Source organism: Corvus brachyrhynchos, unplaced genomic scaffold, assembly GCF_000691975.1.
Source record: "Corvus brachyrhynchos isolate BGI_N302 unplaced genomic scaffold, ASM69197v1 scaffold80, whole genome shotgun sequence".
NCBI classification, from domain to species: domain Eukaryota; kingdom Metazoa; phylum Chordata; class Aves; order Passeriformes; family Corvidae; genus Corvus; species Corvus brachyrhynchos.
The window spans coordinates 9,051,161-9,071,048 of NW_008236769.1; the positions used below are offsets into that span (position 1 = coordinate 9,051,161).

At 36.8% G+C, this 19,888-nt stretch overlaps 1 protein-coding gene across 6 annotated transcripts in view; it reads left to right on the top strand.

Annotated features, from left to right (window-relative positions):
- Window positions 1–19,888, top strand: part of SORCS2 (sortilin related VPS10 domain containing receptor 2) — a 545,059-nt gene that overhangs the window by 429,794 nt on the left and 95,377 nt on the right. For all 6 annotated transcript variants that reach the window (XM_017727682.1, XM_017727678.1, XM_017727679.1 and 3 more), the window contains exons 4-7: window positions 1,923–2,087; window positions 6,792–6,865; window positions 16,661–16,725; window positions 19,065–19,183. In XM_017727682.1, coding sequence (XP_017583171.1) covers window positions 1,923–2,087; window positions 6,792–6,865; window positions 16,661–16,725; window positions 19,065–19,183 — 423 coding nt within the window. The remainder of the gene's footprint in view (window positions 1–1,922; window positions 2,088–6,791; window positions 6,866–16,660; window positions 16,726–19,064; window positions 19,184–19,888) is intronic.

Consider the following 19,888-nt stretch of genomic DNA (forward strand, 5'->3'; position numbering starts at 1 on the left):
GATTTTTTAAGCCTAAGTTGCAGATGGGGGTCTGGCAAGGAAAGTACCAATCTCTGTGATAGGCATAAACACTTCTTCACTCCCCCTTGTGTTGCAGGCACAGGGACAGGGCAGCACATGACAGCCACATTCAATTTTAGGCTCAAGCCATGCCAGCTGCAGAAAACCTAATAAATGAGTCTGTTACAAGAATCTTTGAATGCTGTATCTAGGCCACCAGCAGCTACTGGTTGAGTGTAGATAGTAATAAATTAAACAGACATTATTTGAAGCACTTCCCAAGAGACAGAAAGCCATTGGATGCAGTAGAAATAGGAGAAGGCATTTGTGAAGGTGTCATTTATCGATGCTTTTAAATAAAAATGTCAGTTTCCTGCTCTTGGGTAAATTATATCATTAAAAAATACAAGATTATAGCAACGTAATGGGTTATTATTTTGCTCTTTCTACTGAACTAGTCACACAGCTAATGGAAGTAGATTTGCCTTAATATATGCTTTAGTGTGGGATTTCAGTGCTGGACCATGAACCCTGAAGTATCTGCAATTCTCTCTCTTGTTCAACAATGTACTTCAATAAGTGCACCATTTGAGGTCTATGAAAGCCCTTGAAATTAGTGCAACTGTGTATGTGCTTCAAGGACAAGTGCACATGCTTAAGTTACTTGTCAAATTGGAGCATCTATAAATGTTGAATTTATAGTTTTTCCCCCAAGACCAATTGCAGTAAAAGCTCAGTCCAGCTGTCATATCTGTATAATTCATCAGAAGTTTCAAACTTTAACTTCAGCTCTACTCTAAAATAGTGACTACATAAAAATTATACTGTGTTTGTTAATCTCTTTCCTTCTCTGTGTTCACATTATTGTAGTTGTTTGCATAACTCATTGCTATTTATCGCTGTAAGCAATTTACAGTCACTTTACCACAGTGATCAGTATTCTGCGGTGTTTTCTGCACCATTTGCTGAATATTTTAAATACATTTTGAATTCAGGAGTTTTGGTTTTTTGTTTTTTTTTTTTTTAATTGCTTTTGAAGTGTGAACTAGAGAGCCCAGCTGGACTTTGAAAATCCAGTTTGTCTGCAGGCTATCAGTTGATAAAGGCATCTTTTTGAATTCCAACTGGACCCTTTTGATCTGGAAAGGCAATCAAAATGGATCCTCACACTGGCAGTTTTAGAACCATGCTATAACATCCTGACCAACTGCAAAAGGTGAAGAAATTGAAAAGAGAGAAATTCTGACTAAATTATGTGGGGAGAAGTTCTTTGTTGCTGAAAGCTTGACATAAAGGTCACATAAGCAGACAGCTCAAGATATTATTTTGAGTCAAGGCATTGTTTGGACCTGAGAAGGAAATGCAAATAATTTACTGGCATATTTTTCTGCATCAAAGTGAATTGCCTCATTATTCAAAATAAAGGAAGAGGAGAACAGTGAAACAATGGAGAGATATTATAAAGTTCTTTCTCCCAGGTCATTCTTCTGCTATGGCAATGATTCTTTTTACATTTAGTAGCCTCACTAGATAAAGAGATGTATTTATATGGACATGGTAAAATAAGTCATTACTAGTATTAATTTTTTTGTTGTTAGTCTGGAGATTTTATGATGTGGCCTCATGAAACTTGTACAAGCACCAAAACCCAAGGCAGCCATTCTGAGCAGAGATGAGGAGCATGATCAGTTTGGTGTGGATTGTAAGAGAAGTTACAAAATGTAACATTCACAGGTTGGGTCAGGGAAGATTAATAAGATTTTGCAATCCTTATCTCTTAGATGGTTTGAGTTTCTTGTCTGCAGAATTTTGGTACATAAGGTGTGTACAAAACCTGACATTTGCACGAAGAAAATAAGGTTGTGTTGTCTGTTATAGAGAAAACAGCCTTCTGAAGATATGTTGTTGTTTTTGTCTTTTAGATAATTCTTGTAAGTTCTTCCCATAATGACCGTGACCAAAGCCTTTTCATAAGCACAGATGAAGGAGCCACTTTCCAGAAACAACCCATTGCTTTCTTTGTGGAAACTCTCCTTTTTCACCCGAAAGAAGAAGATAAAGTACTTGCTTACACCAAGGAGGGCAAGGTAAGTCTTGAAGATACTGAATTTCTTTGAAATTTAGGAATTACTTTTTTAAGAAGATATAAAGCAATTCTGATATGCTGATTAGTGCTGGTTTTTGTGAAATACCAATTGCCCAGAAGGGAATCATATAGTGGTTTTGAGATTTATTTAAATAATTCATTTTATTCATGTCCAAATCTTTGTGTTTATGGTAAATTCAATCCTGGCATTTCAGTTGGTATGGATACTGGGAATATTTATTCTTCTGCATAATATAGTTAAATAATACTGAAACATGCTCCTCCCTAGAAAGTGACCACAGACAATTTATAGTACAGTAGAAAGTCAAGGAAGTTGAAATATTGCCTCCAGAGGCTGTTCACAGGATGTAAAATAAACTCATACAAAACAAACCGCACACTCGTACAGCAGAATAGGATTTGCGGAATCAGTGACTCTGTGGAAACGTAGAATAATTATCTCCCTTATGAAGGATTTATACCAGGAGTTGCTCATGTTTGTACACTTTTACCCTCTTTCATATTTCTTCTGGTTAAGCTGTAAAGTCATTTTGCTGGCTAGATTGGGCTAAGCACTGATGAGTATGCACACCATCTTAGAGTGTGTAGCTCATCTCTTTTTCACAGTGCCAAAACTGAAGCTGCAAACTCACTGTCATTCTGCTCTCGGTAGCAGCCTTGACTCACCTCTACCATTACTCCTGTTTTAAACTTAAATTGGTAAACTCCTGTCCATATTAATCCCATCAAACTTCACAGAAAGTGTATATTTAGGTGGTGAGATAGGTCAGAGAAGTTGCACATACTGCAGCCAAATACTGCACTGATTTCAGTGCTGTTATATCAAGTCACACTCTGGGATATGTTTTTGGATATATAAGTTAACAGCTGATCCCAAACCAATTCGTGTTTACAGGCATTTGCAAATAAGGATAGAACTAGAATAAAAAAACATAGCAAGCCAACTAAGTCACAAATTACACTAAATATTTTATTTAGCTTTGATTTGAAGTTGTAACACAATTACAAATAATTTGCATGTATGTTATGGAAATAAAATACTTCAGGGAAGCCTGAAGTAATGAAAAGCTTTTGTTATGAAAATATCTTTTTCAGTTTGATTTTGTTTCTGACAGTAGATATAATTACTGAATTCTTTATAGTTACTGAGTGGCAGATCTTGAGGTGTAAGAGTCTAAAGTATATTGAACAAGTTGTCCAGCCCACAACAAGTGGGTAGAAGTATTTGTCAGGAGAGAGCAGGAGGTAGAAGTACAAAGTCAAGCATGTGGTTTGTGTTTTGATGAATTAAGCATGTTAGGAAGTTTGTGTTTTGATGAATTAAGCATGCTAGGAAGATTGTCAGGCATTTTATACTTGGATAATCTCCCAAAAGGAGTGATGCTACTATTTCCCATGCTTAAAATGTGACTGGACAAAAAAAACCTATAAAAAAATATTCAGTAAGGAATAGTTCTGCAGGAGGAACAGGAAGGGTTAGGCAATATGATGGAGTTTTCTCAGACTTTCAATGACACTAAAAAGAGTCAACCATAAAGACTTGACAAGTCCTACATCTTTATCTAAGATGTGTAGGAATGAAGGATGCCTTTGACTACAACTGGGTCAGTAACCTGCTTATGTTTTGTATGAAATCTGATATATTTGGCCAAGAAGGGAGAGGCAGATAAAGTGATGTTGGCAGAGAAGGAGTTGAAAATCAAAATTGCAACTTGACACAAGAAAAGGTCACTGTACTAAAATCAATGATCTTGAGAGATAATGTTGAACTGAAATTGCCCTGAGGAAACAGTACACTCCAGGTTTTTGAGTTAAGTAACTTCAGCTTCCCTAAAAGTAGTATCAGAATGTAACACAATATAAAACTCGGGAGAAACCATTAGTTCCTTTCAATCAAATGATTTCTTACAAAGGCATTTTGGAGACTGCAAGGAATACAGGATCAGGTCCTTCATAAATAGCAGTCAGCAAGGCTTTTTTGTCTACTGGAGCATCATGGCCTTTTTCACAACTTTGGATTTGATTTAGGGCTTATTTCATATTGCAAAATATGCACTGTTCTTTCATTCAGAACCCTAGATTCTGTTTAAATAAAGCTCTAGCCTCTAGCTGACACGATAAATGAATGCAAATCCAGTCAATGTGGTTGGATTAATCCATTTACTGTATCAAATCTATATGCTTTTTTTCTGGCTACCCCTCAGTTATAATGAATAACAATTTGCTGAGCCTACAAAAATGCTTCTAGATTTTTTTTAAAAACTGGCAAGGATGCAATAGGTTTTAATTGTTCCTTTGGAAGCAGAAAGGATGAAATAATGGCAAAACAGAAAAGTATTTTCAATATATTTTTAAAAAGTTTTTCCACACATTTATTGCACAAGCGAGAATGAATAAAAAAAGACCTATTAGATATGTTTTCTGCAGCCAGAGATTTTACCTGTCCACTAAAATAACTGTTTTCACTTCATATCTAATCTCATTGAATAGTTTTATCATATGTACCTGTTTAAAAACAGAATACATGTGGGTCGCTTGGGTTTTTTATTACAGGAAGTTCAATGTGTGTGTAAGTTAGTTACATGCTATTTTTTATTTATTTCAAATAATGTGTCAGTTAAAATTTCATTTCAGTTTGAATGTGCTTTATTAGTCCTACTTTACTCTCCCTTACAGTAAGATTGCAAGGGCTTCCCCCTGCAGAAAGTCAAACTGTTCACTCATAAGCTCCCAGACTTTGATTTTAAATGTGTGTGCAAGGAGGTAGTTTGGGTTTGGGGGAGAGGGGGTGGATTTGGTTTGGCCTTTGACTTCTCCTGTACAGGCATCACTGTTCAAAGGGTGAGAATCTTTCATTGTCTTCTGAAATTCATTGATGACAAAAATGTATCCCTTTGTTTGTGTGCCAGTGTTGTCCTTATCCTAAATAGTTCTCTTCCCTCTTGCCAGGAACTTCTGAATGCTTGGCTTTCTTTTCAGCTTAGACAACAAACAGGGTTAGGATAGTGCATTAAATGATCATCTCTCCCAGATTTAAGCAGTCTGCTGAGGGAGGTAACTCGGTGAGCAGGGACTTTTTAGAAAAGTGGTAAACCCAATAGTTATCTTTTCTGTAATGCCTGTGGTGACAAGTGTTTGAAGAAGTAAGCAGCTTAGGTTCTTCCCCTGCACAGTCCAGTCCATTTACAGCCACATCCATCTCCCCCAGGAGGTTGCTCAGAGCAGGATGTTACAAAATACCCCGGTTGCAGCAAATCCTAAGCCACATAAAATTAGCATCAGAAATGTAGCAGGCAAATCAGGAGCCTGGCTCTTCAGCCTCATCATTTAGCTCTAAGGATGAAGAATTTTTGGTCCCTGATCATTTCTGTCTGTGCATTGACTGGGTCAGTACTACAGTAAGCAGTCTGAGTTCTCACTGTAGTTTCTTACCGTGTGGTCTATTTACTTTAATCAAGTGTGTGATGGAAGAAAGCCATTGTGAAGTGCAGAGTAACTGGGAAATTCTCCTCTGTCTCTAATTCAAACTTCAGTAGATTTACTTGTAGAGTTTATGCTATGTTACGTCAACCTTTATCTTTACATATGAATATTGTTGTTTTTCTGTAGTAGAACATAATACATAACTGTGGGGGTTTTTTATCTTCTGTCATTGTACCTGTCATTTTACAACAAAAACATTCATTACTACTCCTTATAAGATACTTTCCCTCAGAACAATCAGTTACTGAATTGGTGACTTCTACATCGGAGAAGAACAGTTTTACTTGCCTTTTTCCCCCTTATTAGAGATATCAAGAGAAAACCCATCTTATGTAAATTGGATGAAATAAGAAATTCATGCAGACAGCAGGGGGCTTTAAAACTGTCATTTTAGAATTCTGATATAAACTTCCTATTTTAACTAGAGGGAACAGATTTGGAAGGCAAATACTAAAGGAAAGAGATTTTTTTAATAGTTATTTTAGATCCCACATTATTCTGGGGGAAAACATCTTTCATCTGCACCCTTGATATCCATCCATATCATTAGCATTTGTTTTTTTACCAGAGGGGAACTGTTCATAGAGAAGGTGGAGCTGGAATCTTTCTCCTCCAGGCCACCTTCTGCCTCTCTGCTGAAGGACCAGTTCTCATGGGTCACAAATTAGTGTCTGTGGAGCAAGCCCATAAGTGCATCTCTCATCAAATCTTTTAAGCATTTCTGTAATACATTTTGGTCCTATTTTAGCAGAGTTTTAAATCCATTGACTTATTGGTTTAAGTATTTTTGATGGCATTAAGGCTTGAAGCATAAAGGATACGTTTTTGCTTGTTTGGTTAATGAATGGGAAGGAGAAGAGAACTGCCATTTTACCATCCCTCTTGTGTAACCATGCTGAAGTAAAAAAGAATGTGACCCCAAATGAACTGTGGATTGTTTTCATGGTAAAAATAAGCCATTGTTGCAGAATTTTCTTTATTATAGATGATATTTTTAAAGAATTTCTCTATGAAAGGCTGTTACTCTGAAAGAAAAGGTACTGAGCTCCTAGTAATGTGATTTTGGGTTTGTCTGGTTTTTTTCTTTTAATTTGTGTTCAGTCTGTCTTTCTAATAGGGATATAGGGTCTGCCTTTGAAGATGTAAAGTATTATCAGTTTCCTATAATCTAATTTTTCACCTTTTTTTCCCCGTTTTCTAGATTTATGTATCTACTGACTTGGGGAAAAAATGGAACCTTCTGCAGGAACGAGTTTCTAAAGATCATTTTTTTTGGTAAGACGTCTGTTATTTTCCAAATAATAAAATGAGCAGTGAAAGTATTTAATTCTAATCAAGGAACACGTTTGCAGAGGTACGGAGAGGGACTGCATGAGCCTTGGCATCTTTTGCAGGTGATGGCAGTGTTTCTGTGTCCTCTATTGTGAAGACATACTCATGCCAGTGATCATACTGAGTATCAGCACATGGAAGGGTTATAGGTCTGGATCTATGGAGCCCAAGACTTAAAGAAAGCTGCAATGTTGAATGAAATTACTCTCCATTTTACTGGTGAAATTGATCTTTAGAAAGGAGAGCAGTCTTTTTGCAGAGAAAGATCTATAAAATTTTTTTAAGATAGGCTGGGTTATACCTACTAACAAGAGTCATATATACACTTGCATTACTAAGGAAACTGGTGAAAAATATTACTTTATTGAGGACACATATAAAATTATTTCATTTTCAGCTCAAGTATTGTGCAGGTATCTCACATTGTGTATGTGTCTCGCAAAGTATTTAAGAAGTGATTTAAACAGGTTGACAAAATGTTTGAAAAGTAAGTTAATGCCCTTATTTTAACAAATAAAATTATTTTGAAAATTGTTTAGCGTCTTTAAAACCAAAATTAAACTTTTGATAGTGCTTTAATTAATTTTATTTTTTAAATTAGTCAGTTTCAAACTCGCTTCTGCCTTTCACATTTAATTTCAATGTGTAAGTATGTATTTTTTATTACAGGTTTAAGTCATACTACACTAGATGCTTGTGTTCCCTAAATGGCTTTTAACTTCTATATGGACTCTGATCCTTGTCAGTTGAGCAAAGTATAATTTTCCATATGTCTATGGAGCCAATTCTGGCTTTCAGTGATACTTTGCGGTTTACTGGGGGTGGTGCCAGTATTGAAATAGACACCTAGTCTTGGTTGCAAGATTTTCGATGTATTTGGCTTTCATCCTCCTACTTCTTCAGATAGTTGTTTCACTCCTGTGTTGAAATAGATACTCATCCTGCCCATACTTGGGGTAAACAAAGCAGCAAAACAAAACCAGCCAAAACTTCTGGTTACTAAGCACACAGAGGTGTTATGGTATCTACAGATACACTGGCCACAGCCCAAAGCATTATTTGGTGAGTCCAAGGGTGTGCTGGCACCTCTGCTGCTGCTGCTGCTGAAGCTGGGCAGGGGGAAGCTTGTGATCCGGGCCAGAGACACATGGACAATTCAAACCCCGTTTGAAAGAACTGGGAGCACAAGACCTAACCTGCCCTGCTGCCATGTTGGTCTAATTAACCTTGGGCACAACAGAAAAGCTTTTTCACACTTCCAAGTGCCTCATTTTCAGTCTTCAACCTACTTACTGCCCATAATTTTAGAAAACCATCTTCTGGTTGGCTTGTAGAACACTCATCTGATTTAATCCAGTTTACCTCAACTTTTTCTGCTGAAATAGTTGAGTTGAGCAAAGACTTTCTGCTTAATTGCTCCTGGAAAGTATAGTTTTGAACAGCTATTGAACAGCTTATTTCTGCACAGCAGGTGGAGTTTCATAGGCCGTACACTTTGCAGGTACCCTGTGGAAAGGTATAATTGTTTAGAAGTAGTGCTGTGTGTCAGATATGTCATGTCTGTCTTATAACCAATTCTTCCCTAGCAACATTATATGGGATGTAAATCATGAGGGCATGTGGTTATCTGTCTTTAATAGCAATATTTTAAAATGTGTTAAGTCTGAAAACCATCCAAGTCACTACCAGGTAAGAAATAAGAGTGGCAGCCTCTCTCTCACAGACTTTTGTCTTGGAGTTTTTTCTCATCTGACACTTAGCACACTTAAATTATGAAAAATACAGAAAATCACAGAAATGTGTGTCAGTTTTGCTCCAACCCAAATAATCTGTCACTGTTTTCTGTATGTAAGGATTAAAGCCAACAAGGGCATGTTTAATATTTAAAGTCTGTATTTTGCTGTGTTTCAAAGTCCTTATGTTTCCTCATATCTTTTGATAGGAATAACTCCAGTGTAGTACTTCAAAGTCGTGGTTGTTCATAAATGTCACATTCCTCACAAATAAGAATTATAAATTTCAAGAGTCTGTACATTTATAACCAGTAGAAATATTTTCTAGAGGGTTGTTTTCCTCTTTTCTATACATAGACCTGGGTGATTTCTCTCAAAAACTGTATCAGTCAGCAACAGCAAGGGTTTGGAAGCAGATGTTTAGTGCATCACTACCAAATATTCCTTCTCAGAAACTTACATAGACTAAAGATATATATTTTTGTTCTATCTCATATGGAAATTTGCAATATATAAAGAGTCTGCTGTGAGTGGAGGGTTGGACAGGATGGCTTTCAGAGGGAGTTTGTTGGTCATGTGAGACTTTCCAGTATTTTACGGCCTTTGTCACCCAAATTATCTGAGTGCTAGATAGAAACAAGTGTTTGCGTTGTTTTCAACAGATGTAAGAATTGGGCTTTGTCATAGTTTGACTGTAAGGACACCAAGTCTAGTATTGTTTTCCTGTCAGCGTACATCTGATGTGTTAAAAATATTGTGTCAAACTAATTGTACATCTCATGATAAGTGAGGGCATGTCTCTTGCTGATCGTGGCTGGTTGTGCCAAGAACATTTCACTGGGCAGATCTTTAGCAGATGTTTCTTCTTTGATTTCAGTTTGAGCTTTGCCACTGAGGTTAATAATATAGCCTAAGATTTTTATTTCAGTCTGGTAACTACAAATATTATCAGTCATAATATTTTCATATGCTTTGTAAAAACAATATTTTCCTCTGCCTCCAGAAGCAGCCAGATCTTCATGCATTTCCTGAAGAAGCATTTTTTTGTTTTGCACAATGAAAATCTAAGTACAATAAATTTAATGGAATGTGTTAGGTATTTATATTAAGGGAAGGTCAGCAGAGACTGAGTATTTTAAATATTTATGTTCAGATATGTATTATAGATTTATAAGCAATACATTAATATAATCTTCTAGGGTTTATTTGTTTTTCAAGTGTTGTTGATCCTTCCTTAAATATCTTTTTAGATTTAATGTGTGGAATTTGATCTTTCATGATAGTGGAACTAATGAAAATACTACTGGCATCAGTGGAAAGTGTATACAACCATCTCTAATTTAGGAGCACAGAGTATTTTCTTTCTTCTGTGGTAGTGTGCTCTTTTCTTACACCATTCTGGCTGATTTTCCTCTGTTTCATTTATTCTTTTGGAAAAGAAAGCTGACTAAGCCCTCATACGAATTTGTCTTCTCTTAACATTTTAGGAGGCAAATCAGGCTTCCCAGAGAGGTGGTTGATGCCCCAGGCCTGTCACTGTTTAAGAGGCATTTGGGCAATGCCATCAGCACTTGCTTTGGTCAGTGATAAATAGGTCAGGCTGTGGGACTGGGAGGTTGCTGGTGGTGCCTTCCAACTGAAATAGTTTATCCTATCCTATTCTAAAACCAAAAGAGCATAAAGCAAAATCATGAAAGGTAGATTTTAAATAACAATAAAATAAAATACTAAGTCACACTGTAATGAAAAAAAATTTAGTATAAACATTTAGAAAATAAATATTTTCTTTTCAGTATAAATACTAATTAACCTTTTTTTTTTTTTTTTAAATTTTGAGCAACTTCTTATTCTGAAAAATTCAGAAACTTCGCTTGCTGTGGCCAGTTTTACTTCTGACTACAAACTGTGTTGGCCCCAGTGTGATGATTTCTGTTTAAGATATGTTATAGCACCTCTCCTTCATAAGTGCTTTTTCAGTTCTTGGTGTATTTGTAGCATGGAATGCAAAGATATATGAGTTATCGCAGCCAAACCTCAAACACCAACCCATTACATGGTATATATCTGCTTTTGTGTATGAAGCCCATTTTAAAAAGTGCTGTATTATGAGGTAATTCTTGAGAAGAAGAAAGAGTAGTGGAGTTTGGGATTCCTGTAGGTCTGCTGCTATTCTTCTCAGTCCCCAAGGCTTATGCAGCATTGAGAAATCCTTTTGATTTCTCAAAATAGGTCTTAATAATACATAAGCAAAGAATAGATTGTGAATCAGCTGTCTACACCAGCACAAATATACCCTGGGACAGTAAGAAATGAATTGGTAATTACCAGAGAACTAGGCCCAACACATTTATTTTATGACTATCTAGAGCCTTAGGAATTCTTTATCCTTGACTCACTCGGATACGTGGATCCTATGCTATCTGGATCTGTTGCTCTTATTTTTAGCTACAGGTTTTCCATTTTCATGAGAGGTAAGAACATAAAAATAAAAAATGATCAGTTTATTTTGGTAAATCAGTTGTTCTCAGGGGAAAAAGTTCTGTTCTCATCATGAAATTCCATACAGATACTCAATCACAGCTGTACTCATTTACATCAAGTGTAGTGGATGCCTGGCTATTCAAGTGTCAGGTGAAAGAGAAGATTTCAGCAATGTTATGTTCTGAAGGAGAAAAATGCAGAGAGGATTTCATTGAGCCTTTGTCATTGAATTTTTTATTTGTGTGGAAAGCCAAGAGTCTGTCTGGGCAGTTATTCTTATGTTTGACTTAATCACTTGGAAAAGGTTTTGTTTCTATTTCTGTGTGATGATGTGGGTGACTGTATTTGGTTTATGTGGCAAGGTTTGGTAGCAGGAGCATTCAGGGTTTCTGTGGGATAAGACCAGGAGCTGCCCCCATGTCGGACAGAGCCAGTTCTAGCCAGCTCCAAGGCAAACCCTCAACTGGCCAAACTGAGCCTATGAGTGATGCTGGTGGTGCCTCTGGGGCAACAGATCAAAGAAAGGGTAAAAAGTGCACAACAGGTGTGGGAGAAAGGGGTGACAAGATGTGAGAGGAACAGCCCTGCAGACACCAAGGTCAGTACATGGGGAGCGGGAAGAGGTGCTCCACATGCCAGGGCAGAGACGTCCCTGCAGCCTGTGGTGAAGGCCATAGTGAGACATTATCCTACTCTGTTATTTATTAGCAATAAATTAAATTACTCTTCCCCAAGTCAAGTCTGTTTCACCTGTATCAGTAATTCCTGAGTGATCTCCCTGTCTTTATCTCCACTCTTGGACTTTTCATTTTATTTTCTCCTGCTGTTCTGCTAAGATGGGGCAGTGAGAGAGCAGCTTGTGAGCACCTGGTGGCCAGCTAAGGTGAACCCAAGGGAGGGAAAAACTGCTACAGCTCTTCTATTTGGACAAACATGGCAGGAAAAACGTTTTTGTTAAAAAAGCATTTGGGCATAGGGAGTAAACAAATAACAGCACACACTGGCTGTGTAAGGCATTGACTGAATCATTAAAAGTGCATCTTTTGAAGTGGATGTGAAGACAGCAGGACCTGAAACACAGATCACTCATAAGGAGATGTATTTTTATGTTGTATGAATCAAATCATAATTTTGTCTTCCTGAGTAACCAGTTTTCCAAGAGTCAATGCCATTTTAAACTGCTCACTGAAAACATTTGCATGCTTTTGACCTGTTTTCTAAGCAAGGCAGTGCCCTTAAGCTAGAAAACAGTCAGTATAAATGGGGAACATGTTACTTTTTGGATAAACTTTGTATTCTAAGATTATGAGAGGGGCAGATTGAGGAACCTGGCTAGTTTTCAGATGGGCTTTGATTGGAGGATCCTGCACATCAGCAGCCAGGCTTGTCTTGATTTTTTTTTTGTTTTCAGATATCCTGTTTGAAGTTGTCTTTTAATTAATATGCACCCAAATGAACTGCATCAAATGTTTAACAATGAAGGGACCCACTGGAGGTAGGGAAGACATGTCCATAGCAGACTGTACATGATTAGTGTTTACAGACAACTGCTCCTGTACAAAATAAGCCTGGACTACTGGAAACAAAAAAGGGTTTCCTGCTGGGAGTAAAATTGAATTGTAGTTATCATAGAAGGGACTGATGCTTATGATTCACATTTTGAGATGTGTACTGTTACATGTCAGTGGTAATTAATTGAGTCGTGGTATTCATGGTAATAATCATGAATATTACATAACTGTGACATTTCAGGTGAATAATGGTGTTTTTCTATGCTTCACTCAACTAGAGGAAGAAAATATTGAGGCATTTAGGGAAAAAGAGAGGTAGCTGTATAAAAGAAAAATTTTTATTAAAATAATACCAAGTGTCTCCCATAAAACTTTTTACAGAAAATTCTGAATTCTTAGAATTTCAGTATGGTTACATTTAAAACTACAAAATATCTAATGATTATATCATGAAATATACATTTATACACCTACAAAGACAAATGAAAAGGGCATTTCAATCACCTCCATTGCACTATTTTCATGCTGATGTAATGCTTTTAAGATCAGTGAAATTACCTGGTGAAGTACTAATACAAAATAATGAAGAATTAGATCATACAACAGCTAATCTTTCAGGAGAATTTCTGTAAAATGTAAAAACTCATATGCACAAGAAAACTAATCCCTCAAAATATTCCAAAATTATGTTCTGCAGGGCTGTTTTTCCCAAGAGGCTCACCATGGTGTCAGACAAGCACAAGGGAGATAGTGGCAACTTGTGTTCAGAGGAAAGGGAAGAAGCATATTGAGGCTGCTTGTATTTACACCACTCTCCAGTCAAACTGGACTATTTTAGTTCTGAAGTGTTGTAATCACCCTGTTATGTGACCTGAAGTGTTGGTGTGTTGCACTTGCTTTATCCAGCACAGTACACTTGGTCAAGAAATATTTTTTTTCCTAGAGGAAGGCATGTCTGATCTGAAAGTTAGTCTGAATTTCATAGGACTCAGTGGTTGAATGTAAAATGTTAAAAAGTCAACCAGAAAACTCTGAATTTACCTAAGTAAAACATAAACAAACAAATGGTCCCAGATTGCTGAGGTGTGAACATTTTAATTGCAAAGTACTCTGAGAAAAGTGGGGGAATTTTAATCAAAGCAAAAAACAACCACTACTGAAATTGAGACAAATAGATAGTTCCTAAGAAAGTGCTTGTTCTATTGGGAGGAATAATATTAAAATTTATTCCAAAATGTCGACCAAAAAGGAAGAAGCTGTCAGACTATCAGGGTCCATTGCATCTGTGCTTTATAAGACAGAAGAAGTTCTATCCTAAAGCCAGCTGGGGACCAGTAAACTGTCTTTGTGAATGGATGTGTGGACACAATGCTCATACTGGTATAATGCACTTATGTTGTGGTAGTAATAAGTTTTTAAATGAAAATGCAAAAAAAAAAAAACCCATAGTCTTGCCTTTCTCCCTCAATATTAAAAAGTATGCAGTTGAGCTTTCCTTTTCAGAGGACCACATACCATTTGTGTTCCTGTATGCACCTTGTTTGTCTGTTATTTTAAGAAGCTGGGCAGAGGGCCCTGGTCTGTGTTCAGTCTGCAGTATCACATGACTTTTCCTCTGGTTCATGATTTAAGCACAAGTGAAATAACAGTATTATCTTTTAAGTACTGTTGGCAGAGGAGTCCACTGAAATGAGATTAGTTTATTCTTCAGGGAATAGCTTCAACTTCTCTATATTATTTATGCTCTCTTCCGGAGACTTTCTTAGCAGCTGCAAGAGAGTTGGTCTTTTTTCAATAAAAGAAGAAAGGATTATTCCTAAGTGTGTGTAAAGCTGGGTGAAGGGACTTCGGAGTTCAGAAACTCTTCTCTGTAGCTGGCATTCAAAAGTAGACTTTGAGGATGTAACATCTTCATAGAGTAAATAGTGTCTGCTGTTAGAGTTCATCTGTATAATTAATGAAAAACACAAATCACATTTTTGAAATATTCTGCTTTATTTGTAATTAATTAAATAATTATAATTAATAAAAGTCCAAAGAAGAAAATTAGGCTGGGTAAGAAAGTTTCATTCTGCAGTGTTCATTAAAACAGATCAGTTACATCTTCTTGCACTAAAAAATTACACTGGAAACAAGATTAGAGCCTACATGTGTGAGCTGCCACTGTTAGGAGGAGCATGGTAGAAATGAGATCATTGTAATTCTGAGCTGTTGAAAGAAAGATGAGAAAGGTAAAGATATTGACAAATACCTCAAACTGTGCTTATGAAATCATGTGTGATAAATTATATAAGTACCCAAAAACTTTCTTTGCATTATTGATGCTTATTAGCATGACAGGTTCAGCCTCAGAAAATTCGACCCAAAAGTTTCTTTGGTTCATCTGCCTGAGGTCTAACACTAAAACTAAAATATTCAGCAAACATTTTCTTCCCTCAAATTGCTGACTACAGAGTTATAGCAGGTTTGATTTTGTATTGTGGCTATCTAGAAACATAAATAACAGCACACACAGCAAAAAATTTCACAGATCCCTTCCCTCTGCTCATATATATATTCTCATCAGAGCTCAGTGGATCTAAAATCTTCTCCAACCTAATGTGTACCCTCCAAAATGCTAAAATAGTTTGTGTTTGAGAGACCAAATTCTTAATAAATACAAGATTTTTCCACACATTTACTAAAAAAATAGAAAGCTCCCACTATAAGTTTCTCTGACATCTTATGGCTTGGAGGGGACTCATCCCTCCCCCTCCCCTTCCTCCTTTGGACTGATCATTTATCTTATTAGGGAAAAACAGCATATGTGATTATTTCTGTTTGTTATGTAGCAGTGGAAATCATCCAGTTTGTTCCCCCTGGCCTGTGTTCCCGAGGAGCCACCAATTACTGAGCCTGAGTTTTAACCACTCCTCATAAATCACTGCTACTAAAATAATTAAACAATGATGTAATTTCAATCCAAAGTATAGTTTTATTGCATTTGATCGTTAATAATTGTATTAAAATTATCATTTTCTCTTAAGTACCTTTAAATGGACCTTTTTAATATCTGGATCCAGCTGCACTTTATCACTCAATGTATCTCCTTTGTGTGTCTTCAGCTCACAGTTGCTGACTCTTGCCCTGCCAGTGAAGGGCCTTGAGAAAACTGATGTGTCTGTGGGAGTGGGGCCAGATTCGGCTTCACTTTGTGACAGCACAACTGCCAGCTCAAAGCTTTCCCTGCAGAATCTGCCTGACTAATGACAATAGAAGGGCCAGAAAAAAACACAGCTGAGCCTGCCATTCCCAGGCTGGGATGGAAGCCCTGAGGGTAGAAAACTCATCTTTTGGCTGAGCATATTTGACATGAGAGATATTAGGAGAAAATCATCCTGTATTCCCATTACACCTTTACAAAGTTAAACTGTACCTTGATCAACTCTGACTGAATTTCCTTCTCAGGATATTTTTCTCAAAATTATTCTTCACTTTCTTTGTCAAAGCAGAACCTACTCTTCTCTTGAACATGCTAACCAAAGATATATCAATTTGTTATGGAAACCATGTGTCAAGTTTAAGATATTTCTAATAAGAAAGGAATCTAACTCTTTTTTAGCATTAAATCTGCCTTGAAGTCTCAAATGTTAAACGTAATTGTAAAAAGATGCTATAGCGCTTGCCAGTGCATGTGAGTGTGTGCATATCTCTATGTATATATATATCAATTTATGATTATGAAGGGTTTTTTTCCAATTTCATGCTTATTTCTATTATTTTTTTCAATTTATTCTATTTGTATGCATATTTTAGTAGAAGATATTCTAAAGAAATTTAAGAAAAACATAATGTAAAGTAGAGAGAAAATAATTTCCTTATAGATGTTAGTAATAGGACATTATAAATGGGGTTTATTTTATTCCCAGGTAGAATTCTAAGGCTGGTTAGTATGAAATCCTCTCTTTTCTTCCATACACATAATTACTATTCTGTAGCTGGCTCTACATAACTTGATTATATTATGTTCTCAGGGCTGTTGCTGGAGTTGACGGAGACCTTGATTTAGTTCATATGGAAATCCAGGACCCCAGTGGAGGTATGCAAATGAAAATGTTATCAATTGATACCCTAGTATATAGTCATTTCTCTTTGGTTTAGAGGTACTTTTTGGATTGTTTTTAAAACTAGTCAGAAGAGAAACTGTGCAAGTCAGATTCTTTCTCTGTTTATTTGTAGTCAGCAAAACTGTCCTGCTATATAAAAATATAGTGTAATTTAAAATCTACTTGTTTTTCACTTTCAGATGAATTGACGTCAAGATGCTATGCTCTGTTGATAATGTCCATTAATAGTGCAATTTTTCCTGGCATTTAAACATTGAACAGTTTTTCCTGATTTGCAAATAAAACTGGCAATGCAGTGTTAGTGCTGGCTGAGTGTCTGTTAAAGTGAATCATTGCATGTGTCAGGTCTAGTGCACCAACCACCATCTCAGAATTTCCTCATGTTACAGTATCCACTATACTTTGAAACTTCAAAAGGAAAATAAATGGAAGGGCAGACTAATAGTCAGAATGTGCTTAAAGAGTCATCATGATTCCAAAAGTTTGTACAGTTTCTTGTTACCAATCATATCTTGAAAGATAATTTGATTCCTTGAATCAGATCATCTAAGTTCCTGTGCATCTTAAAAGTGAGTCATTAAGAATGTACAGTTTGACTTGCCCTGTTCCCATAGCTTTTCTTCATTTCAGCCCTATTAAAAAATCAAAGTTACCATATTAAAAGCTGGATAAAAAAAAGTCTAAATCTTTTAGCAGTGAGATTTATGAGGCATGATAACAGCTCCATCAGTTGCTTTGTTAGAGACAATGTAAGAAGATTCTTCAGGACCTGAATGCAAAGGGGTTTTTTGTTGGTGGCAGATTTTGGGGTGTTTTTTTGGTTTATTTTGGTTTGGGGTGTGTTTTTTGGAGGGGAATGTGGTTGGTTGGTTGGGTTTTTTTGTTTGTTTTGGTTTTGGTGGGTTTTTTGTTTTCTTTTTTAGAATTTTTTTTTTTTGTGGTGTGGGGTTTTTTTATTTTATTTTTATTATTTAACAGAAACAGCAGAAAAAGAAAAACTCTCATGAAGTATCTCCTGGCTAGATTTTCAACAAACTGATTTTATGCAATTATGGTCAGTACAAGGATAACCATTGATTTTAGCAGAAACAACATCTTTGCTCTACCCATCTGATGAAGACCTGTAATTTTTGTGATGTGAATTGTGAACACCTGCAGGACTTTAGATGGTCCATTGCTGCACCAAATGTCCTTGTGGTGATGACTTGGACATAAGCAGAAGAAGTTGAATTGACTGTAACTGCGTCTTAAACAGATCCAGATTTTAAAACAAACGATTGTATCCAGTATACTGGTTTGTCCTTCTCTAATTAAAAGTCATAAAATGTGGGATGCATTTCCCATCATACTGCAAAAGTAATGAAGGACATGGGGGTCATTATTTGCTCTCTCATGCTGTACCTGGAGCGTGAGTAGCATCAGTGATCTGGGCACAAGTTTGTGTAAATAACATTTTCCTCACTGTGCTTGGGAAAGTCACTCAAGTACTTTGTGCTCAGAAGCTTGTGATGGAGGGTGAGCTGTACAAAAGCTTGGGTAAGGTCTTTAAGAGTCTCAGGGAAGGTCTTTGAGCCACAGCTGGTATAAGATAATGATAGTTGGCTCTGCTCTCTCTGATAAGAGCAGATTGTATCAAAGATGCAGTGGTGCTGTTCTAAGAACCCAGGGAGAGAGGATAGTCCTTGCTAACTGGAAAGGAAGACAAAGGCCATAGCTTCCTCTGGTTATAAATCAGTCCAGGCTTTTTCAGCAAGGTATTAACTCTGAATATAGAAATCCTGCCCCAACAGACCAGTTCCAATAGTGTGCTAATAGTGTGTCTGAACATTCTTACAGAGCTTTGAAAATAGGCTTTAAAATTCTGCACGCTGTCTACTAAACGGGGTCTGATTCTTTTCTCATTCATCACAATTTTATACTGGGGTTGATCTATTGATTTCAGTTATGTTGTGTCAGGCTGCCATTTCTCCAAGTGAATAATTCAGCTCTGTGCATAGGTTAAGTGAGAAAAGAGGCTCCTTCTATTATCCCCACCCATGAATGGCTCATTCATCTAACCCCTAATCTCTCTGGACCAGCAAAATTTGGATGATAACAGGCTGCCTCCAGGGAATGATCTGAACTGTAAGCAGTTAATATATTCTCAGTACATTGGAGATTGAAAAAGTCTGGTATGAGACTTTAATATAATAATTCTACAACTAACTCACCTGGCAAAGGCAGCATTTTTCCTACATGAATAGCATTTAATACTGCTTGCTTCTTTTTCCCTTGATAGCCCTGTCATATGTTTCTGTCTCTCTTCCCTCAGGTTATCGCTACATCACTTGCCAGATTCAAAATTGTTCTGATAAGACAATGACAGTCCCATTTGCTGGCAGCACTGATCGGGATTCCCTGACTGTGCAGGATGACTACATATTTCTTCAGGTACTGCCATTTTTGGGAGAGACAGCTCATTTTCAAATTCAAAAATAAAGTTCTAAACAGCAACACTGTAAGGAGCAGGGAGGAATTAAAGAATGATGATTTATGAATTTTTACATGGAAAAAAGCATTCCTTTATCAGTCCAAACAGAAAGGAAATAAAAACAGTGTCTTTAGTTCGTGCAACCAGTTGCCCTTTAACTATATGAAAATTTTCAAGTGGATTGTGTTACTTTTTATAAATACTCTTGTGTGTTAGGCGACATGCAAACCTTGTGTTCTTGTGATTACAAACTCTTATGGGTCCTTTCCACAGAAAGGTTCCCTGAGAAAAGCATCCAAGGACAACCACTGACAGAGTAGTTGCACAGCTTTTTCATATGGATTCTCCTCTGAAGAGCTTTTGCCAGGAAAGAACTACTAATATGGCTGTGCTTAGGAAGCAAAAGGGTGAAATGGCCATAGCTGGGGAGCTTGGAGCAAATTAGTATGGAATCACAGAATAACTTAGGTTGGAAAAGACCCTTAAAATTGAGTCCCGCCATAAACCTAACACTGCCAAGTCCATCACTAAACCATGTCCCCAAGCGCCACATCTACAACTCATGGTGGTCCGATTTACATTGGGTTATTTCCCTAACTACAAGACCTGCCTGCAGAAATATGGGCTGGAACTTATCAGCCATATTGCACCAGTACAGCTCAGGC